At 39.7% G+C, this 23,884-nt stretch overlaps 2 protein-coding genes across 15 annotated transcripts in view; one reads left to right on the forward strand and one right to left on the reverse strand.

The window, feature by feature from the left end:
• LOC146385471 (multiple PDZ domain protein) overlaps positions 1-16,255 on the reverse strand; it is a 44,470-nt gene extending 28,215 nt beyond the window's left edge. For 4 of the 6 annotated variants that reach the window (XR_014800512.1, XM_084931215.1, XM_084931214.1 and 1 more), the window contains exons 1-18: positions 14,637-16,231; positions 13,814-13,907; positions 12,944-13,110; positions 11,476-11,691; positions 11,099-11,167; positions 10,809-10,931; positions 10,354-10,437; positions 10,099-10,206; positions 9,279-9,381; positions 9,077-9,168; positions 8,753-8,966; positions 8,362-8,436; positions 7,702-7,781; positions 7,331-7,477; positions 3,918-4,103; positions 3,579-3,740; positions 2,912-3,121; positions 865-1,035 (exon numbers count right to left, since the gene is read on the reverse strand). Coding sequence is in view for 5 of the 6 variants with exons in the window: in XM_084931215.1 (XP_084787341.1) it covers positions 865-1,035; positions 2,912-3,121; positions 3,579-3,740; positions 3,918-4,103; positions 7,331-7,477; positions 7,702-7,781; positions 8,362-8,436; positions 8,753-8,966; positions 9,077-9,168; positions 9,279-9,381; positions 10,099-10,206; positions 10,354-10,437; positions 10,809-10,931; positions 11,099-11,167; positions 11,476-11,691; positions 12,944-13,110; positions 13,814-13,826 (2,220 nt within the window). In the remaining variant the exon portion in view is untranslated. Of the gene's footprint in view, positions 1-864; positions 1,036-2,911; positions 3,122-3,578; positions 3,741-3,917; positions 4,104-7,330; positions 7,478-7,701; positions 7,782-8,361; positions 8,437-8,752; positions 8,967-9,076; positions 9,169-9,278; positions 9,382-10,098; positions 10,207-10,353; positions 10,438-10,808; positions 10,932-11,098; positions 11,168-11,475; positions 11,692-12,943; positions 13,111-13,813; positions 13,908-14,636 lie in introns of all 6 variants that reach the window. The other 2 variants (XM_084931212.1, XM_084931211.1) reach the window with 2 other exon arrangements.
• A 66-nt stretch (positions 16,256-16,321) lies between these two features.
• adgrl3.1 (adhesion G protein-coupled receptor L3.1) overlaps positions 16,322-23,884 on the forward strand; it is a 119,602-nt gene continuing 112,039 nt past the window's right edge. For 4 of the 9 annotated variants that reach the window (XM_084931216.1, XM_084931219.1, XM_084931220.1 and 1 more), the window contains exon 1: positions 16,323-16,972. The gene's annotated coding sequence lies outside the window, so the exon portion shown is untranslated. Of the gene's footprint in view, positions 16,973-23,884 lie in introns of all 9 variants that reach the window. The other 5 variants (XM_084931218.1, XM_084931223.1, XM_084931224.1 and 2 more) reach the window with 3 other exon arrangements.

Here is a 23,884-nt window from a genome sequence, read left to right on the forward strand (position 1 = left end):
TTCTTTGAATCTTTACATAAAGTAAAAGCAGCACTGAAGTTCTGAGGCTACCTTTTGCAACAAGCCCATCTTTGATGAAAACACTGACACTTGCTCCAAGTCTCTTGTGTGTGTATGCGTGAGCCTGAGACAAAACTCTATGTCCTTGTGTTCGACCATGTGCCAAAGCTGTGCAAGCAGTAAGCACTTTTCATTGAGAGGCAATTGTTGGTAATTAAGCAAAGTAGAGTACAAAAGGCCAGCTCAATAGGACTGAGCTGAGGCCACAATGCAGGAACAACTTTGTGACACCGAGTACTTTTCTCTATCCCCAACCCAGTAATACTGATACAGCCAGGTCTAATCTCCCCACTATAGAATGTGAATGAAGCGAACACACACTGACATGGTAATCTCCTTCAGAGCAACTAAAATGGCTACCCACAGAATCTCAGGTTTGCATGGTAATGAGCAATGTTTCCTCTGTGACAGATTACAGATCCAGACCACCGCAGTTTCACTGTATGTGTCACTGCAAATATGCAAATACTATGCAAATACTGCAAGTATGCAAACACTTATTGACAAGCATCCTGAAAGGATTTTGCTTATGATTATACAAAATATTATTAAGATCAAGGACCAAATAACACATTTTAAACTTTATTTAAAATTTATTTAAAATCCAGACACAGAATAACCAGACAACCTGTTCTGCTTTCTGCTGACAAATAAATAAATGTGCAAATACCCCAAATATAGACAAACTCTACCTCTCTATTATTTTTCTACCCCATAAAGTGTGCAAAAAGCATTTATCAAGTAGTGTCCAATGGCAGAAATATAATTTTATGACTGGTGCTAATTTTGTTTAGCTGAACATACCGTGTTACACAGCTGACTGGTGCTGTTGTCCTCTGAGTTTGAAGCGGTGGTGTTGACGTTAGCCTCGGCTGCTTCAGCTACCAGGCTGACCTGAGTGTGGCTGTCATTGTCGTCGCAAGAAGCCCGTGTGCTCCTTTCTGAGATGGGAGTTAAGCCACCGCACAGTTCCAGCTGAGAATACAATATTCAAAAGTTGAAATTTAGGACTTTGAAAAAATAAAGGCAAAAGAAGCTGTGTTGCTTTGAAAGTAAATTTGGATCGAAGCAAACAGGCTAAAGGGGGTGACTATAAATTAGACACCCTGTACTCCTCTCCCCTTCTCTCCATCTGTAGAGTGGTCGAGCATTGTGTTTATCTCTCAGCAGCATTAAAAATTCAGAAGGCCTGTAACTAGATTCTCTGTTCCTTGTTACTAAGCCACAGTCCACAACAAAAAGGAGAAGACATAAAGTGCTTATTAAGAGAAAACATACATGCAAGTAATGATCTTGCATATCTCTGTAAATTATAATACATTTTATTATACATTGCCAAACTGATAAAGATTTAATGAAGTCATAACAGTAAAATAAAATATCTTTTGAACTGAAAGTATGTTTTGAACGTGCAATGTGTGATAATGAATATGACTCAGAATACAAGCACCTAACCATGCAGCAGCATCACAAACATTTGAGAACGTAAAGAGCTCAATGAATTTGAGTGTGGAACTGTAATGAGATGCCACCATTGCAACAAGGCAGTTTGTGAATTTTGTGCTCTCCTAACTATTCCACGATCAACTGGAAGTGGTATTACTGCAAAGTGGAACACTATATACAGTTACAGAGTTGCTTTGCCAGGTACTGAGACTCATATTATGTAAAAGTCGCCAAGGTTCAGCTGATTTAGAAATGTCAGACTTCCAAACCACCTTGTTCATTAACATCAGCACAAAAACTATGTGCTGGAAGCTTCATGGCATGGGTTTCCATGGTCAAGTGGCTCCTGTAGGTGTGATGCTTTTGTGTTTAATCTATGTAGGTACATCACAACCACAAACCTCCTAAAATCCTCTCTAAAAATGTAAATACACCATGCGTGGATGCAGCATGCAACGATTATGATTGGTACCTTCACTTAACGTATAATGGACCATCATACACAAACATACAGCCACCTGTGTAGGCTACACTAAAGACTCTGAATATAAATTAGCCATAATGTGTAGGTGGCCCAATACTTTTGTGTATATGCCATGTAAGATGTACCATACCATTTATTATGGAAGGCAACATCTTACATGGCACACTGTCTGGTAAACTTCCATATACTTGGACCATTATGATAAATAATGTATAATAAAGTACTGTTAGTATTTGCAGGATTAGCTGTAGGTGACGATCTAATAAGCCGTTTATTCATACACAGTTTACTTTTTACTTTATCACAGCATACAAGTTAGCTCCAATGCAATATTACTAAACATTTTTAGCAATCAAAATTTTAAAATCTTCCAATATTGCTGTCATTTTTATATCAAATGATAGGGTATCAAACATTATGCACAGTATATTTAAAAACAGGCTGACTACTTTGAGAGGCCCAACAGTAAAACCTTAGTTAGGCGTTTTACTTATTTTGCATATTTTTATTATGTTTGGTATATCATCCTGGGCACAAACACAACTTGTGCGCAAATATGTGGCAATCCTGAGAACAGACCATTTCTTTCCATGCAGTGTCATGTTGAACTGGACATTATAACCCAGGATTAAACTAAAAAAGCTTTAGTTTTGGCAGGTAGTATTTAACCTTGCTCCTGCTTTTAGCTTTATGTTTAAATCATATATGTAATCAGCTTGCTCAAAATGATCACACTTTTCTTTCACTAAGTTTGCAGTTTGTAGTCTTTTCAGTTGGTTTGCTTTTAAATATACTTAAGATTAAATAGCCTATATTTCATTAATCATTTACTGTTTTACAGGGCAAAGGGGTGTACTTGAATTTTTATGTATACTGTACAGTAATAAAAATCATAAATCCTCATGATTTATCTGCACATACCGGCAGAGGTTTGGCAACACCAATGTGGACAGGGCCATAGCCTGTGGACTTTAGGACATGCACAGCATAATCCAGGCTGGAGCCTTCTAGGTCAGTTTCATTGACAAACATGAGCCGGTCCCCAGGAAGGAGGCGACCGTCCTGATCGGCTACACCTCCAGGCACCAAAGACCGGATTACCAGAACTGTTTTAGAAGCATCTTCTGGATCCTAGAGTTAAACCGAAAGAAGAAAGATTTGCTCAAATATGCATAGAAAATTAAAGTTAAACTAGAAAAATGAGAAGATGAGGCATGAATGCAGGTAAACAAAGTGACGAGGGCTTAATTAACACATGAAAAGCAAAAGCATTGGTTTGCTTCACAGAAGGGAAACCAGCTACAGCTGCTTTTTCTTTATAGCTTGAAAGCTTTTGAAAGGATTGATTTTTTTGTTGTGTAAAAAGGTTTCATTATCTAACATTTAAATAGAAACCGTCAGGGCACTTCAATGTGTTGGTGATTTAGAGTACAAAAACACAAAATACAAAAATCTTCCCTACAGAATACAGAAGTCAACTCCTCCATTTTCTTAGTATTCACTGAGAAACTCGAACACTGATATTCTTAGACTGCAGCCTATTACAGCCAGTTCTATTTGTAGAAAGGCTCAGAGGCATGTCTCTGACCTGATAGTCCAGGATACTGAAGCCCAGGCCCGACTCTCCTTTCTCCAGCTCGACCACCTGAGCCTCTCTCTCCCACATGGCCAAAGGAGGTGACATGGGGGGCACGCCACGCTTGGTGATGTCCTCAGCTGTAGGACAGGGAATGACACAACCCTGGTCCAACTGGAACAAACAGAAAGAAGAGAGAGAGAGCAGAAAATGTAGAATGATTTACAGCAGTAGAGCACATCAGTTTCTTTTTACATGCTGATCTACTGTTATTCATGCTGTTTTCAAGCTAAAGGATTTCAATATTAAATCTACTCCTCTCAGTTTACCGCCTCTTCAGGCTGTCCCTACCTTATCATTGAACCCAGCCAGCAGCTCTTTCAGGCTGAGACAGACATCATCATCGTCTTCCTCATCACTGTTGGGAACTGAAGGGGGTATAATGCGAGCGCACACAAGGTATACGTGTACTGGCAGCTCCTTCAAAATACTGACCACCTCCTTGTGCGTCTCTCCGATAAGAGGAATTCCATTCACCTGCCAGCAAGATACATAAAAATTACACATTATTTCAAAAATACACGTTCTCGAAGTCAGGGATTGGTTGAGTCGTGTTTGTAGCTTTTAAAAAAATGTGCTCTTTACTGTGCTGTGTACCCAAGGTTAAAGATGCTGTGTGTGAAAATGTTTTCCCATAAAGCGCTGGCTGCAAATCATCTGACGTTTGTGTATATCCCTAACTGCGTTTCTCTGTGCATCTGTGTGAGCATACTTGGCTGAAATTTCTGTTTTGTGAATCAAGGAGAAATTGCTGGCTGCAGTACATCGAGTCACAGCAGAAACAATTAAAGCTGGAAGCAATAACCCAACCGGGTGAAGCTCATTTAAAAACAGAGATGAACAATGGCTTTGGCATCACTTAAGCCATGGGAAGGAGATCAAAGGGTCGAGCTGCGTCACAGATGTCTGTTTGTCCCCACAAAGATATGAAAGACAATCTGGAGTGTGTCTATAAAGCGAGTAAAGCAGCTATAATTCATCCAAGAGTTCATCCGACTCCTCATCATAATGAGTGATACATGTGAGTGAACCTGTCCCCTGAGAAGTGGATATGCCGTGTTTGGGTTTACATTTTCGTTTTAATTCCTAGATTCATTCCTTTTTTCTTTTTTTTAATCCGTTTGCCTTTCCCCCCAATTTGTTCCAGATTGCAGGTTTCCCCAAGTCGAAGTCTGAGTTAATTAACCCTGAGATGGGAAACTCAAAAGTTTCAGGCAGCTGATCAATCAACTCTGACTATGTTGATCCAGATTTATGTGGGTGTGTGAGTAATGAAAGACAAAAACAAAAAACCCTCATCAGTGAAGGTCTTATGCATGTTTTACCATGGCAACATGCAAAGAAAGAGTAGTAAATTTAGACTGTGACATTTATCTTAAGGAGAAAGGAGTTAATTAGTTATATTTATTAGATTCTAGCCAGTATAGGCCCGTCGTTTAAACATTTCTTCACTTTTCTTAATGGATGGCATTGCTGAAATCCTTCTTGACTACTGTAGATTACATTTAATACATGCTTTTTTTAATTGATGTATTTTGCAGTAACCTGATGAGGATAAAATGCAAGTGGCAGCAGCTGACAGTGAAAAACACTGTGGCACTGATACTAGTGTTAGTCTAGTGCCTGGCTGCACACGCTGCTGATTGGACAGGAGCCTGCCAGTCCAACCCAGCAATAAGGGGATCTACGTGGTTGCTGAAGTATTTGTTTTAGATTTGAAGAGCAGTATAATGTGAGCAGGTGGCCTTCAATGCCTTTTGATTTGGTTTATGTATGCTACAAGCAGAAACTCGATTGATACAGTTTAAGGTTGGATGCAGATACTAGTTACAGTTAATGTTCAAGGTGCTTGTTACTGCCTGAGGGTTTCACACACACACACACACACACACACACACACACACACACAAACACACACACACACACACACACACACACACACACACACACACACACACACACACACACACACTTTAGTTGTCCTTTTGTTTAGAGACATTCACAGCAAAATCTCCAGTGTTAAATTAACACTAGAGAGTGTCTATATGGGTCCACACCTCTGAGTGTTAAATACAACACTGTTGAGTGTTAAATTAACACTTTTGACAGTGTTATATGTTTAAAAGTAACCTAGTCAGTTTTGAAGATTAACAATGGCTAACACTGAGCAGTGCTGATTTTCTAACACTGGAATATTTCTAACATTTTGAGTTATTTTCCAGTGTTAGAAAATCAGCACTGCTCAGTGTTAGCCATTGTTAATCTTCAAAACTGACTAGGTTACTTTTAAACATATAACACTGTCAAAAGTGTTAATTTAACACTCAACAGTGTTGTATTTAACACTCAGAGGTGTGGACCCATATAGACACTCTCTAGTGTTAATTTAACACTGGAGATTTTGCTGTGTAGAGAAAAAGATGTGGTTTTGGGCAGAGAGTTGATTGTGTTCACTTTCTATTTTCTTTTGCTGATCTGGAAACACCTACAGGCCATGTTGTCCCTGTAGTTTGTTTCCAAGTCATTTTTTGATTCTTATATCTTGTGGTTGAGCAATAAATATCCTTAGTGAAACTGACAACATCTGGTTCTGTGTCGCTTCTCTCCAATCTAGCTGAGCCATAGCGACCATAAAAGAAGGTGGTGGTATTCCTAATTCAGAAAACACTTTTAAAAGTAATGCAATTCACTACACCCGGACTACACACCGTGACCTTATAAAACAGCTAGTGAGTGTATGTTATCATTACCACTTTATTAATCTTTAAAAGGGAAGTCAAACTCTAAAGATTAAGAATTTCTTTTGTTAGTGCTTGGGCCCAAACAAGCAACACTAATCTAGCATGTGTTTGCATGGCAGGAGAAAATCTGTGCAAACAAGTGGAAAACATTCAAACTCCACAGAAAATGACATATACCTCTCACTCCAGGTATAAAGTCCAATAGTGCATGTGCATAACTAAAGCTAAAAACACTACATTTACTGTGCTCTCTGTTCTGACTGGTGATTGGCTGGTCAGCCTCATGTATGTTTAATTACAAGCCCATCCATTTTATGTGCACTATGTCAACAGTAGCACATGTAAATGAGCGTGCACACTCACAGATGCACTCCAACATGTCATTAATGTAGCAGCTCTTCACAAAAAATTTGCCAACTTTGTGTCTTTGCAAAGTGGCAAACGACCTAATCAGACACTTGAATCACCTTCACCCAGCCGAACGTGGACATTTTAAAGAAATAACTGGCTAAAGCTATGCAGAGCTTAGAGACAATCACAAGCCAGAAGAAAAGCCAGAAAAAACATGGACGTAGCTTACGGGTTTGAAAAATTAAACCATTGGAGAAGGGCCTAAAGCCTGCATTCTATATGAGGGTCACTAAGTGGTGATAGATATGGTTTCAAAATACTTCCTGACCAACAGAAGTCAGTGGGAAAATGGTTGTCAAGATCAATCATTTGGTCATACTATATTTAAAAATGGAAGATTATCTGTGGTATGAAACCATATGATATGAAAACATATCAATGATGGAACCTTATATAATAAGTAGTCCAGAAATAACTCACAGCTGTGACAAATCAATCAGTTCCACACAGATCGTACTATAACCTGGTTTGCATAATCTCATATTGTTATCAAATGAGAAAATGATGAGTTCCACATACGGAGGCTGAAAGGGCCTGAAGTATCAGAGTTACCTCTAATATCTGGTCTCCTATGAAGATCTTGCCACTTTGGCCAATGGGCCCCTCGGGTAAGATGGAACACAGATAGTGATGCCCTGCCCGAGCCTCCAGACTGATGCCCAGACCGCTTGTCTCACTGAATCGCTCCAGCTGGCAAACCTGGTGGAGATTGTGGAAAATAAATGGCAAGAAAACAAAGAAAGCTACGTTTAAAGCTAAGTCTGACGGAGAAGACGTTTGAGCATTGTTACGTCAAAAAACTGTGATTTTCCAATGGTTGTTTTTCTGTGTACTGATGCACAAATATTCACAAATGTAAAAACACATGTTTATATATTAAATTTAGTCACGTGACAGTTAGTCAGCATTACAGTGACACTTACAACCACTTCATATCGCGGTCCCACTGCTTGCTGCCACCTCTTTCTCAGGTTTTCCTCCTCAGCTGGAGTCAGTTTCACATCTGTAAAATGTGCACACACAGAAAATCTGCCTCACCCCACATATGTAGAGATATATGAACCCGGGCACATACACACCAATTCAAATCACCTCAAGCCCCCAGATGAAACAATCAATAAATAATGGGATCCTATATGAAAGAATCCACTTGGCTGTATTATAGAGAGATGACAGCATCCTTCTACTTGTGGCAAGGCAGGATGTCAACATACACCCACAGCTCAGGCACATAGGATGTGCATATTCACATCCACCATCTTGTGATTTCTTGGCAAACCAATGTTTTCTCATTCATCTAATAAAGCCTCACAGCAATCAGGGCTTATTTAACTGTGCTCTCTAATCAAGCCCAAAAATTCTTGTCTAAATAAAGCCATATATACAGGCGGGGTGAGAGACAAATCATCTGGAATTAGCTGAATGAGTTGGATAAACACATGATTGCACAATACTATAAATAGACTCCCATCAAAGAGCACGCTTCACTGGCACATTGCTGTTCCCTGAGTCCAATCAGCATATCACACCAAGTCCCATGATCTAGTTCCAGACTGCAGTGCAGTACGGGAAGCGGAGCTTACCGTTTTTGGAATCGTGTCTGGGTCGTCTGCTGGCGTATGCTGCTCTCCTGGAGATTTCACGCAGAGAGCAAATGCCTGGGAGACGTTTGAGCACACGTGCAGGGATCCAAACAGACATAACACACAAACACACAAAAGAAAAGGTCTGTTTTTCCCCAGCAATCAAGCAAGCAAGTTCAACATCAGTACAGAGATTCAATATCATATTCCGATCCAATATTACAAAGTTAATTAGGTCACAGTTTAACTCAACTATGAAGGTAGCACCAGTGAATCAATGATCCTTTGAATTATAGATTAATAATTAACACGTTCTTGAGTTTCTCGGGTACAACAAAAATGATTCGACCGCAACACCACTGAGCCAATGTGTTTCCCCTTCACAAATCACCTGTCTCTTGAATCTTGTTGAGGCCCCATTTGTAGGGATTCCCTTCATGGAAGCTGTGGGAGTGTCGGAGGCGCTGCAGAGGAGGAACTGGAGGCAGGATGTTACTAAGACGGACGGCTTTTCTCAGCAACCTAAGTCTGACCAATGGACCTGTCCTCCTCAGCACTTCCATGGCACGCTGTTCACTGCAGCCCTGCAGGCTCACCCCATCGACCTGAGTCAGGTGACAAAAGATGTGGATGGAGTAGTATAGATGTACACAACTACAAGTAGATTTAATGGCAGTGTAGGTTAAAAGAGAGAGAGAGAGAAAGAGAAACTCACAGACAAGATGATGTCTCCAATGTGTATGCGTCCATCTTGATCAGCAGTGCTGCCTTTTACTATGCTCTTCACCATCACGCCAGCACTGTATACTGAGGAAAGAACAATATATGAAATATATAAAATCTGAAATGAAACTGAGAACTGATTGCATAAATGTAGCACTGTATTTTATTTTTTATTGGATAAAGATGAAACTTACCTGAGTTTAGGTCACCTACATAGCTAGAGATGCTGAATCCCAGGCCCCGATTGTTCTTAGTGAACTGCACACTGAACTCATAGTCATCATTCAAGTCACTGACCTGGAAAGAAGTCCAGAAGAAGAAAAAAAACATAATTACCACCTTGCAGTTGTATGCCTTCACCAACCAGTCAAGATGACATTTGCAACCACGTCTGTCCAGACTTATACAGCCTAATATATAGCGTGATATTTAAAGAAGTTTAATAGGTGGGCACCAAAGATTAGTGTCAAGATACGGTCACAACCTCATCTTCTGTTCCTAAGTTACAGCACAGCAGAAAGGAAAAGTGTTTTCAAAGAACATTTTTATATCAAAGTGACGTTCACTTGTGGTCCTTTGGTAATAAATTCTAATCTCATCATCATTTTACCCTATTGCACATGTGAGTGATATTTTGTCATATGAATTTTTGAGCTATAGCCAAATGACCTATTTTAAATTAGTTCATAATTGAATAATAAAAATTTGTGCATGACGTAAAGAAATTACAGATTTTACAAACACATTACAATCATCAATTTGGGATGGACATGAGAAGACACAGAGAAACTGCCTTTTGACCATTACATCTATTATATGCCTATTCAGGTCTTCCTTGAGTCCACGTACTAAAGGAAGAAGGGACAGAATATCCAAAAACATCAGCTTCGCTGGCACAGATGCATAAAGATATTTGGGCTTAAAGAATATTTGATTCTTATATTTGATTTTGATACCCCTCCCCTCCCACCCCTTCTCTTCCACAGGCACACATACACACACACATACACCCACCACGCCATCCAGGTTTTCCTGGTTGAAGACAGGGGAGGAACAGTGGTTGTCCTTAGGACCATCCCGGGCAATGAGCAATTTCACCCTGGTACCAGCATTTCGCAGCACCTAGGCCAGGCGAGCATAAATGAATAAGATGAACAGTTAAAAGCCACCTATTCTCAAACAGGGAAAACAGTGAAACCGCAAAAACAGATTAAGCAATGATTTAATCACCAATTTCACAAAGCGTTATTATAATTTGAAATTACTCACCTGTGCCACCTGCTCGCTGTTCATGCCCGCCAAATCCGTATCGCCAATGCGCAGGATCTGATCTCCGCTGTGCAGGCGCTTATCCTGATGAGCAAAAGAAACTTGTTTTGATAACAATGCTTGGCTAAAAAACATCATTCCAACACTGTGCTGATTGAACCATTTTATTTGTGTACAAATTAAATAAACGAGACATAATGGACTAATAATTCATTAATTGATCATAAGAGGATTCATTGTATTATCGAACAAGCTAGCATTCCCCTCTGCTTCCCGTCTTTCTAATCTTTTTATACCTTGCAGTTGTATGTGTTTGCATACAACTGCAAGGTGGTATTTATGGTTCTTTCTGTGCTTCTTTCCAGTTCAGTGACTTGAATTATGAGTAGGCTAACCAAAGCTTGACTCTCCATTTGATTAGTCTTTTCATCTAAGTAAGTCGCAGGCACACTTACCCTTCCAGCAGCTCCTCCAGGGAGAATGGTCTTGACCATGACCCCTGTGCTCCGTCCTCCTATGATGCCAAAACCAAGTCCTTTCCCATCATTGGTCAGCTCTATCATCTCCACATGACGCCTCTAACAGGGCAAAGGTTACAATAAGTGGGAGGGAGACAGAAAAGGGGAAGTGAATAAATAATTTCTCATTAAATGCTTGAAAAAGGAGAAGAGTATTAGGTGTTTCATTCAGTTATTTTTTACATACATAAGAGATACATAAATATTATATACAAGGCTTTCTGTACCTCGTATGCAAAAGCAGAAAGGTTTCTCCCCATGGACATGGTACGGGAGATCCGAGGTGGAGTGCAGTACTAAAAGAAATGCCGTGTGTTAAATAAAAGCAAACTGGAATTATATTAAGTGAACTGATAAGTCTTCTTATGATCAGATAAGACTCTCATTTGATGATAGCCAACTGGGCCTGACTTACAAAATGCAAAGAGATATTCTCTAATGTGAAATGTGACATTTCAAATAGTAATGTGCTCCTTTTTACAACAGAATAAAAGAAATCATTTGATTGATTCGTAGTCTGTGCATGTTGAAAATAAAAGACTCCCTAATACTAAACTACTCCTGACTGAATGACCTTTCTTTTATCGTGGCTATTTTTATATACCTGAGATTCAGTTGGAACATAGTTATCTGGGTAGATGTCTGAGAAGGACAGCTCCTGTGAGCCATGAGAGGAGATGCTGCCGTCCCTGGCAGAGCTGGGCCTTCTGTTCTCCACGGCCCATGTGTACGAGTCACTGTGGCTCAGCGTCTTTGTGCCCAGTGCTTCACCCTGGCATGGGCCACAGTTCATGGACACGGACTTGGAAATGCCCTTCCCCTGGTTACATTTACAGAACAGGAAGGAAGAGTTTAAATTGAATGCATGAAGCAACAGAAGAGAATGCATGCAGAAGAGATGGATTGGGTGGAGTGCATGGAGAGAGGATATATAAGAGAAGGATACGAGGGAAAGAAGGAAAAAAAGATGGGTGACAGGAAGATGGGTAACGGGGTTGACACAAATTGAAGAATGGAGACATGCAGTCAGAGAGGAACAGGATGATGGTAAGAGAGCGATGGAGGCAAATTAAAAAGCATAGAGCAATTGAGAAAGGAGGCCAATGTGAGACAATGGAGAAAGATGTGAGAAGGAGAAGAGGGAGAGAGAAGAATGGGTTGGGTGGGGTTAATGTGTGTTAACTGAAAGGGAAAAAATACAGAAAGATGTAAAATGGAGCAGAGAGGGAAAAGATTGCAGAGTGGAAACTTAAGGATCTGAGATAAAGGCTTATTTTCAATACCACATAACCACAAAAGTGTTCTCTTTTGTCTGCAACGTTTTCTGTTTCAGAGTTAAAAAGCAAGTTTCAGTGGGTGCCTATTTGTGATTTGTATTCTATCCTAACAATTTTGACACCTGTTGAAATGGCAGAAAGAGCGTTAAAGAGAGAACGCTATAAAAAAAACATACCAACAGGAAACTTTACCCTCACATTCCAAATGCTATGCATAAAAAAAGAAATGTGCAAAGAATCTCAACTAATAAAAACCATGTCAGCATCTGTCCTGTTAAAAATATCTAGAGATCTTTGACACACTCCAGTGCCGCGCTTCCCAGAATGCAAAGATGCCAGAACGCTACAAGCCCAAACCACATGGCAATCTAATATTCCCTGTGTGTTTAAACTTTGCCTATTAGAGGATGTCACAACTGGTAGACACCAAATGAGTACGCAGATACATGCGCCGCGGAAGTGCAGGATTGTATGCATAAAAACTCTTGGATGAGTGGCATCCAGATGTATACCTCACAACTCAAACACACACACACACACAAACAGACACACACATCAGCTCAAAACTTATGACAATGTTACAGACGACTTCTGTAAACTCTTCAACCTGATATATCCACTTCTTCCCTCCTCCTCCCCTCTCTCCCTCTTTCTCAGGGCTTTAGTGGTAAGCTTAGGTAAGCTGATTACTCATCCAGTCTGGTTCCTGCATTCAGTATTTTGGGAATGATTCCGGGCTCCTTCCTCACCATTCAAATGTACCAAACGCCCACACATTCTGGCTTTTCGCTATACCTTCGCCGCAGGCTTCTGTTGAGCTTGCTGTAAGCTCAGTATATGAAGGAACAGTGGGCTCTGCAGGACAGTCTTCAGCAGGGATAGCTTCTCCTGAGTGGGGGCCTCTCCTCTTTCCTTCAATTTGGCTTGCAGTCTCTCCACCGCCGCCAAGGCACACTGGGTATCTGCGAAGAAATTGTAGATTATTTGTGTCATTCAGAAACAGGATTTATCCCATTTGGCTTTGCATTAGTTTTCGCATGCTGTGGCAGCTGCTGAGACCGTGACACAAAGCCAGGTATTTGATATTAAGCTATTAAATGTCAACACTTACTAGTACCGGTGGGAAAGTAAAAGAGTAAACAATAAAAACAACTGTGCTTTCGAGGTTCGAGTGCTTGTCTGAAAAGAAAAATCTATGAACCAAGGCTGCCTGTTTGAGTTATTTTGATTTAAAATCTGTGGCTTGATATGGAGGCAGAAACTGAATTAAAGTGGTTACACACGCACACACAAACAACAAAAACCTATACTTCATCATACTAAAGGAGGCGTTCGACTTTACCGCAGAGCGAACGATGAAGCGTTTCATCAGGTCATACTGCCCTTGTTTATTTAGCTGAGTAGAAGCTGATGACCACAAGCCACAACTGCAGTAATTGTACTTGGCAGAAGGTTAAAACCCCGTAACTCTTCACCGCAAAGTTTTGACTACTGACCAGATTGTGAGTTCTTTCGCCACCTGCACGTGTAACTGTTCCCTTAATGTCTGGCTGAGGCAGACATGCCTGACACCTTAATTGTAAGAGCTTAATGACGGCAGCGGTGTGCAGTCTGACAGCGGTAACTGAGAGTGCTCTACATCTTCAGCTGTTTGAATTCACTTACCTATGATTTCCATCGTTGCCTCACAGATCGGTACGAGTGAAGATTTCCTCCCGCTTCTTCCCTCAGTTAAATGTCATACTTGTCTGTTTGACAACTGCAAGATGAATAAAAACAAAGGTGATTGTGCAGATTTTTTTAATGTGTTCCTTTTCACATTTTTTATGAAACTGAAAGGGATGAAAACATAGTTTAGACAATTATGAATCCTGTAACAATGTAATATTACTTCATTGTGTCTTTTTACACCTGTTTAGCACCATGTATCATTTTTACCCTACGTCTTGTAGGCCCGTGCCATGCTTGCTTGCAAGCGCCTTGCTTGTCACCTAATGCTCTTTAGCGGGATTTAAATCTTTTCCAAAAGGCTTTATCAACCAATGATGCTAATTAACAGCGACACATAGCCTCCATCATTCTGACTTGAGGAGGGGAGGAGGGGAGGAGGGGGGCAGTCTGTATGGCTTACAGCATGATACCAGTGGCATGATTTGATTTGCAAAACGATCGACTAGAAATGACAACGACTCATCTTAAATCTAATTAGAAGCCATTGATAGGCAAGAGGGGTATGCGCAGTAATACATACCCTTCACGGCAGGGTAATTAAATCTTTAGCTTGTCCCTGCTGATATTAAAGCAATGCTGACAGCTTCCAAATATTACTAAAATATATTAGAGATTAATGGTTTACAGTAGAATTACACGTCCCCATTAGCATTTCACCTGATGTTTAATCGAATACACTGGTAATTTCTATTTATTTATTTTTTAAAATTTCTTATCCATAGCACTGAAACGCCATGTGCAGAAAGGTTCATCTCACCTCCATTACAGCGCCTGTGGACGATCAACAGGTCCCCACTGAGCTCCAAGCACAGCACATACACCACTTTCGAGAGTACACGGGACAGATTTGCCTTTGCCGAGTAGAAAAAAATTAGTCTGTCCTAATGGAATAAGTCATAACAGCTTATTGAGAGACGGGAAAATGTCAAGAAGCGAGCTCTGGGCTTTATTTTCCTGCATTGTGTCCGCAGCTTGTGAGCGCTCCGTGCAGTGCGCATGTCACACCCTCTGATCTTCAGGCGCAGAGGGCTCATCCCTACTGATAAAGAGCTAGCCATCAGTAATCCCGTAGCCACAGGTGGGAAGTAATTAAATTAGCCACTCAGTATAAATGTGAGTATTTATGTTTTCTGCTACTTTCTACGCTATTAGCTTTATTCGACTTTCTTTGACAGATTTAGCTTCTAGTTACCCCTAAGATGAAGATTTTACACAAGCTAACACGTTTTAATTTTTGGTTTAATTATAAAGTCATGATTGACATTATATGACATAACAGGATTTTCAAATACAACACTGTGGTTTCCAACTTTTTTGGCATCGCAGAAACAAAGCGGTGTGTGGCCTCAGTTACATTTTGGATGTATGTGAGGCTGTTTTTAAAAAGCCTTTACATTATTTCAATTTTTAACAGATCCAATTGGAGATCTCGCCAAAAATGACCGGAAACGGCGTTTTCCTCCTTTTGACTTCCTGTCATCATATCAAGACCCTCAGTATCTGTCTGCTGTCCCTGTAGGCTACGTGAAACTGTTTATGGGGAACTTGAAATCGTTATCACACGCTTATTAATAACATCATGATGTTACATACAGTACATTTGTTAGAAGAATCAAACCACAGGCTTTCCCCCAAACCTAGTATCTACTTTAATACTTTAACCACGCTTTCATCTCGTAGCTGTTCTGTCGCGCTTTTCATTCATATAGAAATGTTACGATAATGCGTTATGTTAATTTAATGTTACCTTAATTTATTAATGGATTTACATTATTATGCTACTACTTTTCCTTTTGCAAAGAATCTTCTGTTGTTACTTTCAGCACATTTCAGTAGGGCACATGCTTTTTAGAGTAAATCCTTTTGAGAAAATGAGGGTTGACGTTGTTGTAAACCAGTTTACGTTTATGTGGGCCTATACGCCTTGTGGTGAAGTAGGCCGTGGACATTAACCATATTTGATTCAATTAAGAAATGTTTTTAAAAATTAAATAAATTTACAAATTTATTTGGAGTTTAATAAGTTTTAATAAGTTTTTGCTGTGCCAAAAATTTCAGGTTTTCCGCTACAGGGAAAACCCGTTCGGATTGATCTGTAAAACAGCCCCCCAACTCATAGCCTGACTTTCTGTAGGCATATGGATAACTTCTGCAGGTCACCGTAGCAAAAATCATTTAATGGGTTCCATGGTGCAATTAACCGAAACCAGCCCTGTGGTTTCCCCCCTTGTCCCTCTTGATTAGCTAACAATGTGGAATTTGTGGGAACGCTTACGTGTCCTCACACGGCAGGTGGAGCTCTAGGTCCAGAGATTTAGGAGCCAGATCCAGTTCCTTGTTTTCCACCGCACACCCTAGTTCTCGTCTCCCCATTTCTCTCCCTGCATCCCCAAGGCAAGAATCATCACCCTCTCCCCAGCCCTCCATCCACCCTGCTCCCCGCCCGCCTGCAACGCAACGCTCCTCGCGCCGGGCTGCGCTCTGATCAGCCGAGCATTCACCGCGCCTCCAAATTGGTTTGTCATTTCTGACCCCTCTCTCTCTCTGCGCCGACCACGGTCCTCTGCTCCACTGCGCTCTGTGCCCGTGGACTTCAGCAGAAGTCACTAAGAACATAAAGGCAGCCGAGAAAGATAAAAAGAGAGAGGGAGGGAGGGAGGAAGGGATACAGACAGACGGATAGAAAGAGGGAGAGACAGAGATACGCCTCTGTCCTCCTCCGGCGCTCCGCCGGACTCAGTGCGTTTGGACGGACTGACGGACGTGATACCTCCTACTGTGCGAGCGCTGATCGGGATACTAAGCACGCAGCTATTGGTTTGTTACACCCTCGGCTTCTTTATTTCGATACCCTCTTTCAGGAACACTTGCCAATGTCGTTCTGCTGCCGCGAGAATTAACTAGAGCCGGAGTCGAGGCACAAACAAGCCACTGAAATTTATCGACTAGGAAGATACGTTTGTACACAAGAATTGCGTTCTGGTGACTGTATAGAGCAAAGAAGGAGAAGAAGGAGAAAGGTTATTCCCGACTCTTCTCTGCGCTGGATGTGTAAGCTATATATGCGCCTATACTGCTGCGACTGGCGATAAGGTAAGAGCCCGCTCTGTGTACCGACACAAATGATGGGAATTTTTTCCAGACATTACTGGTAAACGTCTTGGCTTTATGTCAACCCGTGTCACTGAATTGCTCCGAAAGCGCTGACTTTGGATGTTACTGGTGCCCATGGGAATGTGGCCTGCCATTATTGTACTTACGGGGAGCGGAAACTGGCCTTAATGGACGATTGGGTAAAATGTAATATAGTGCCAGCATTTGTACAGATGATGGTCCAGAGGCTTGTGGCTGCATGGGCGTCGCTAGGATGTGAGACGTCGCTAAGGCGAAGTAATAAGCAGTGATACCCATAACCGCTCCGGAATATAATCAATGCAATCACATTATCCCATGACATCTTCTCGGCCAGGGTGTACACATAATTATTATTCTGTAGCCGCAAGTACCTGCCTCACTGCAGGGCGTAATGACAAATCACATGCTCTGGCATGATAGATGACAGACAGACCAAGTGTTCACCTCATCAGTATTTCCTCTCCTATTTTATGTGGTTGTCATTTGAGTACAGCTAGAGCTTATTTGGGGGTTGTGCTGGTTTGATCAACCGCAGTCTGAAATCCAGAGTAAATCCAACGGCTTTGTAAGAGAAGGAATATCCAGCAGGCCAGTGCACCTCAGGATACGTCAATCATGCGGATATATGAGTGAAAGCTTTGGCTCTTATTTACAGAAGAGGCGTCCGGGGTTGCAGATGACCTTGATGTGAAACTGTGAAGGCGGCAGAATCCATCGATGTTGACCTCACGCTGAAAAAATAAATTTAAAAAATATATATAAATATGAACTTGTGTCAGATTCGTGTGACCGCAGACGTGTACTCTCCCTAAGAAAAATGAAGTAGTAACATAGCCTAAACCTTAAAAGAAAAAAAAAGCCACACTGATAATAAACAACATGGTTCATTGTAAGTTGTCTGCCTCCCAAATACTTGCAGGTGTCTGACAGTTAAAACAGCCTTAATAGTCATTTGCGTTCTGTGTCTGCTTGGGTAGCTGTAGGCTCGCCCTTTTGACTTTCAGCACCCAAATGGCCATCAGCAAAGAGATTCAGTGTAAACTCTTTGTGTGGATCTCAGTGTTTAAACAAAGGGTGGATAAAGTGTAGGTTGCTGGTTGACGTTGTGTTGAGTCAGTGCTGCGGCTGAGATAGGTGTCTCAACAGAATCCACCAAGCAGGTGAGCAATAGTCAGCGTTGGATGATGTGCATCTGTCTACAGTGAAGAAATTTTTGCCATTCTATCTGTTAAAGGACAGCTCTGTCTCAAGGACTGTGAATGTTGTGGATATCATTAATATTTCTGCTTATATCAAAGTGTTACCATAGTTCTTTGCTTTGCTTTTATAGACTAAAATGATTATTTGTTTTACAGTAAATATTCATCAAACTGTTGTAAGAATATAGCTTTCTCTTCAAATATTGCAGTTTATTGTCGGTGTCTGCTAAGCTTTCGTTGTTTGTTTTCAGATTAGTTGTAAAACAGTGAAGAAAGATGGGGACTCAGTAGTGTTTACCTGTCCAAAATCACACCTGCTGCGGGGGATGTTTTTGGTTTACTTTTCTGACGGTCTCAGTCTGCCTCTCTGGAGAGAGAGCCACATCACACTGTGAATGCGAGATGTGTCAAAGAGCATCTTAGGTCACGTTCAGTAATGGCACTCACGCAGCACTGATGTTGTGAAGCACCTGAAGCTGTTTAATGTGCAACCGCAGCAATCAAGCATTCTGCTGACTGTGGGTCTATCTGTCTTCTTTTAATTAGGTCACAGATTCCTTTCTGTTTAGATGCACAAGACATACTAAGCTCCTTGCTGGGAAAACATGGAAAGAATTAGGAGGGTTGTGCTAATTTGGTTTGTTCTGCTTGAATGACCAGGGCCTCACTTTCTTTGTTTGGCACTGTTACCGTAACACAATATTTGATTTAGATTTGGAAGGCTCCAATAACAGTGTCTCACCCTGCAATGGAAGCAGCCTGTAATTTAAATAAGGGATCGTATGTTAAGCATCTTCTGCTCACATGGAAACCTCGAGAAATGAAAACACAACTTGGCAGAGAATATAATCTGTTGCAGACAGACAACAAGACACACAAATACACATGGGATTATTAAGACAAGCAGGCATATAATCAGTTTTGTAATAAGTGTTAGCATGCTTGCTTACTAAAGTCTCTATTTATATTGTCAAGGGTTAATAGAGAGTCTAACTTAAGCACTTGTGCAATTAATTCCATTTAGTAGGCATGCAGAATAAAATACTGATTTCCCCAGAAGCATTTTAACAAGTGATTCTGCAAAAAAAGAATCAGGTTCTTGGATTCGGCTCTCTATTTAGTTAATTTATGCATGGCAAAGTAAAGGTTTGTGTTAGAGAGCCTTGTAGATAGAAGGTGATGTTTATTATGCTCAGCAAGGTTGACAGCCAGCCTTCCTGCAGAAATAAACTGTCGCTTTCCTGGCTTGAGCTGTAAAAAATAACAACAAATCCTAACGCTGTAATAATAAAACATTATTTTCAATGATAACAGAACCATAGACTTTCAGTGCTCTGTTTCATAACGTGATGATGATTCACATTCCTGGTTTCAGCCCCGCTTTGTGTGCTGAGCTTAACCTAATTCAAAAGCCCTTTCCTGCACTATACGACATCTCCCATTTTAAAACAATGAGACTAGGTCCTTGCTTGCCTTCCTCTGCCATCTAAACCTCTGGCCATGTGTTAACACATCCTTCCTCCTACCCTTTCCTTCCCTCAAACAATAACCCTAGTTTTCTGCATTTTGCACCAGACTACCAGCTCTCTTAATATGTGAAACACACCTCACATAACATCGAACCCTAACAGAGTTTCACTATGAGACGGGCCCACAGTTACTTTGAGCTCTGATTAGATATGTGCTCGGAAAACGGGAAAGCTAATAGCAGACATAGCAGACGACAGTCAGATCTCAGAGCATTCACAGACTCGTTGCTGCTATGATCTCCTAGAATAGTCCCGCAGACATAGATGTCTTATTTTACCTAAAAAAAACCTCTTGAAATATGTTCTGTTTGAACCACCACAGCTTATTATCTGCCTGTACCTTCAGGCTGAAAAAAGGCACACTGTTGGCCTGCTTGCTTATACAATGTGCTATGGGGCTGTTAGTATGGTGCTGAAAGTGATACATTTTGTCATTCTGCTCAGTGGTTTTTGCATTGTTGAGCACTCTATTATAATCATACCATTAAACTGCATCAGCACTATGATACAGAATCATCTAGTGATTGTAAAGCGCAGGCTTAAAACAGATGATGCACATGGTTCACTGTAACTCACTAGGATGAGGATATATTGATCATTCAGATATAGAGGATATATTTGTAAAGTTTGTGAAGAAAACCAGAATTAAATTAGAATTAATATGTATTATTTTTGGTTTAGATTTTTCTATTGAACAAAAATAATAAAAAAAAAATAGCTGCACATTTTGTTTTCTTTTTGCTGATTTGATAGTGAAATAATGAATTTGGGCTTTTTGTAATGTTTGGTCAGTTGAAATAAGGTGAGTGAATGAATACTTGGAAATAATACACAAAATAAATAATATCAGTGGGCTCACTAGATAGGAATCCAAGTTATCTAAGTATAAAATGAGACTAAAACATGTAGAATAGAATAGAATAGAATAGAATAGAATAGAATGCCTTTATTGTCACTATACAGTTGTACAATGAGATACAGAGCATCTCCTACTCAGTGTAAACATGCTGGGGGGGGGGGGGGGGGGTACAGTTCTGCAGCGCTATGTACATATGGACAGTATTAACATAGGGAAAAAACATATATATATATAAAATGTACAATATACAAGCCGTAAGTAATATGTAATAAATAGTGTTATGTATATACAGTTGAGTTATTGCACATAGAATTGGTATAAATAGTGTTATGTATATACAGTTGAGTTGTTGCACATAGAATTGGTATTGCACAGTGGTGGTCCATAGAGGAAGTGGGAAGTGGGGGGGCTGTGTTATCTGTGCATGTGTGAGTTCAGGGTGGTTATCGCTTTGGGGAAGAAACTGTTTTTTAGTCTGTGGGTTTTTGTGTTGATGCACCTGTAGCGCTTCCCTGAGGGAAGCAGGCAATACAATAATAATAATACAATAATAATGTACAATAAACAAGTGTGATCCATGGTCATGAGAAAAATTCACCTTATGTTATCACTTTTGTTTACTTTTGAAAAGTGTTTTTTACTTTTCAAAAGAACTCTATTTTTGATTTAATTAGGAGCTTTGAAAGACAAAGGAGGGTCTATAGCAGAATAGACAACATGTTCTTTGAAGCACCCCTGAACTATTTTAAAGGCTTGATTACTTAGTTTTCAATCAAAGATTTTTCAAACAGACAAATCAAACAAGATCAAGGGACTTAGGTTGTGAAACGTCTTACGTGGAATGAAAGTAGTTGAGAAATCAGTCGGTGCAAATCCGTTTTGAGAATGATTACACCTCCGTACGGGAAAAATTATTAAGCAATATTTTGATTGACTTATTATGAAAATAAAATGCCAAACATTATTTAGATCTAGCTGTAAAAAATAAATTCAGATTTTTATTAAGTTCCAGTCAGCTGAAATAACGTCAGTGAATACTTGGAAATAATACATGAAAGAAGAAATATTGATGGAATCATTTGGCAATACGTTTTATGGATGTTGCAGAGAAAGTGAGACCAGAACATATTGACAGGGAGAAAGTGTGATCTATGTTCAGGAGAAAATTTTCACCCAATGTTAATTCTTTTGTTTTCCTTTTTTAAATAATACAACAATGCAAAAAAACCCATTTTTTTATTGAGGGCTTTCACAGGACCATCAGTAGTAGACACCCGGATATTCTTCAGGGATTCAGGCACGATTCTTCGAAGCATCTCTTAAAGCTTTGATTACATTTTTAATTTTAATCAACAGCTTTTTTTTTTTTGATAACAGACAAACAAGCCCAAGGACCTTAGGTTGTGAAATGCCTCACATGGGTTAAAAGTAATTGAGTCAGTGTAAATCAGTTTTGAGAATGATTACCCCTCAGTAAATGAAAATTAATAAGCATTATTTTGATTGTTTTGATTGACTTATTATGTGAGAGATTTATCGAGAAAAATGCCCCAAATTACCGAGTTCTAGTTTTTAAAATTCAGTTTCCCTTTGATTCTCTTTGCTAATATGATAGTGAATTAATAAATGTGGGTTTCCAGTATGTGGCGGTCACTTAAAATAAGGTCAGTGAATATCAGGAAACCAGAATCAGTGTTTTCTTGCAGTTTCCAGTCTCTATTTTCATACATAAAATATGTAACTTTGGTGGAATCATTAGTGAGGAAGCTTTAAGCTGCATATAAAATGAGACCCCAACGTGTTGCAAAAGAGCCAGTTTGATTTATGTTCCAGGGTAAAAAAAAATCACCTGATATTATTGCTTTTATTATTTAAATTTTTATTGAGTTAGCAACTTTCAGAGACAGAGGAGGGTCAGTAGACGCGTGGATAAAAAAAATGATGTTCTCTGATGCACCTCTGAACCAATTTAAAGGTTTGATTGCATTTTGTTTTTAATCAAAGTTTCTTTTTAACAGACAAACAAGCCCTAGGACCATAGACTATGAAATGTCTCAAACGGGATAAATTACTGAGAAATCAATTAGTGTAAATCAGTTTTGAGAAAGGCTGCCCCTCAGTAAAGGAAAATTAATGTATTATCTAAGATATTTTTCAAGAAAAATGCCAAACATTGATATTTTGACTATTTTCTGGCAGTTTCAAGTTATTTTCGTACATTAAATATGCATTATGGTAGAATCATTAGTTAGGAAGCTTTATGGGTGTTTCCATTTAAAATGAGACTAATATGTTGAAAAACATCCAGTATGATTCATGTTCAAGAACCACGATGTTGCTGCTTTTCTTTTAATTTTCAGTTTTTATTAAGTTGATAGCGTTCAGAGACACAGCAGGTTCCCTCGTCGACATATGGATAAAAAGTGATATGTTCTTTGATGCACCCCTGAACCAGCCTTAAGGTTTGATTGCATTTTGTTTTTAATCAACAATTTTATAACAGACAAACAAGCCCAAGGACCTTGGGTTGTGAAAAGGCTCAAGTGGGATAAAAATAATTGAGAAATCAATCAGTGTAAATCAATTTTAAGAATGATCACCCCTCAGCCATTTATTATGATAATATAAATATGTGTTGTGGTAATGTTTTCTGGCTCTTCCCTACCTTCCAAACATAAAGCGTTTGAAGCGCCATGAGGCGACAATTGTTGTGATTTGGCGCTATATAAATAAAATTGAATTGAATTGAATTGAAAAACTCCTAAAGAGATTGAACATTACATAAAATAGCCTACGCTTTCCATCATCGTTATAATAATCTAAACAGGCTGATGGCTCGCACTGCACCATCTTTCCTTTTAAGCAATCAATTTCAGGTGCTTAAGTGGGCAAAATCAATGTCAGATTTTACAGTTATGTTTTTTCAAAGCCAGATGTGTATACGTTTTTCTGACCAGTTGACTTTTTTTGTCTTGTTTGTTGAGTCAGTGTAAAATCTATTTGAGACCCAACTTTTATGTTGTCACAATTGAGTTTTATTTAACATGGTTTTATTGGTTGCACAATATAGTGCTGTCTTGAAGAGGAGAGAGGAGGCTGTTCATGGTACATTTATTCAGTTTGTGCACCGTTATTATGGGTAACAGTCTGAAAATTGTGTTTACAATGACTGGAAATTTAGTAACTCAAAGAAGAATAAAGAGAATTAATGTTTGTGTTTATGTCTTTGGGCTTTTTCTGCTTTACTCTCCAAATTTTATATAAGCCGGCAAACTACAGTTCT

The sequence above is a fragment of the Perissodus microlepis genome, chromosome 6 (assembly GCF_051167445.1).
Source record: "Perissodus microlepis isolate ML-2025 ecotype Zambia chromosome 6, ASM5116744v1, whole genome shotgun sequence".
NCBI classification, from domain to species: Eukaryota; Metazoa; Chordata; class Actinopteri; order Cichliformes; family Cichlidae; genus Perissodus; species Perissodus microlepis.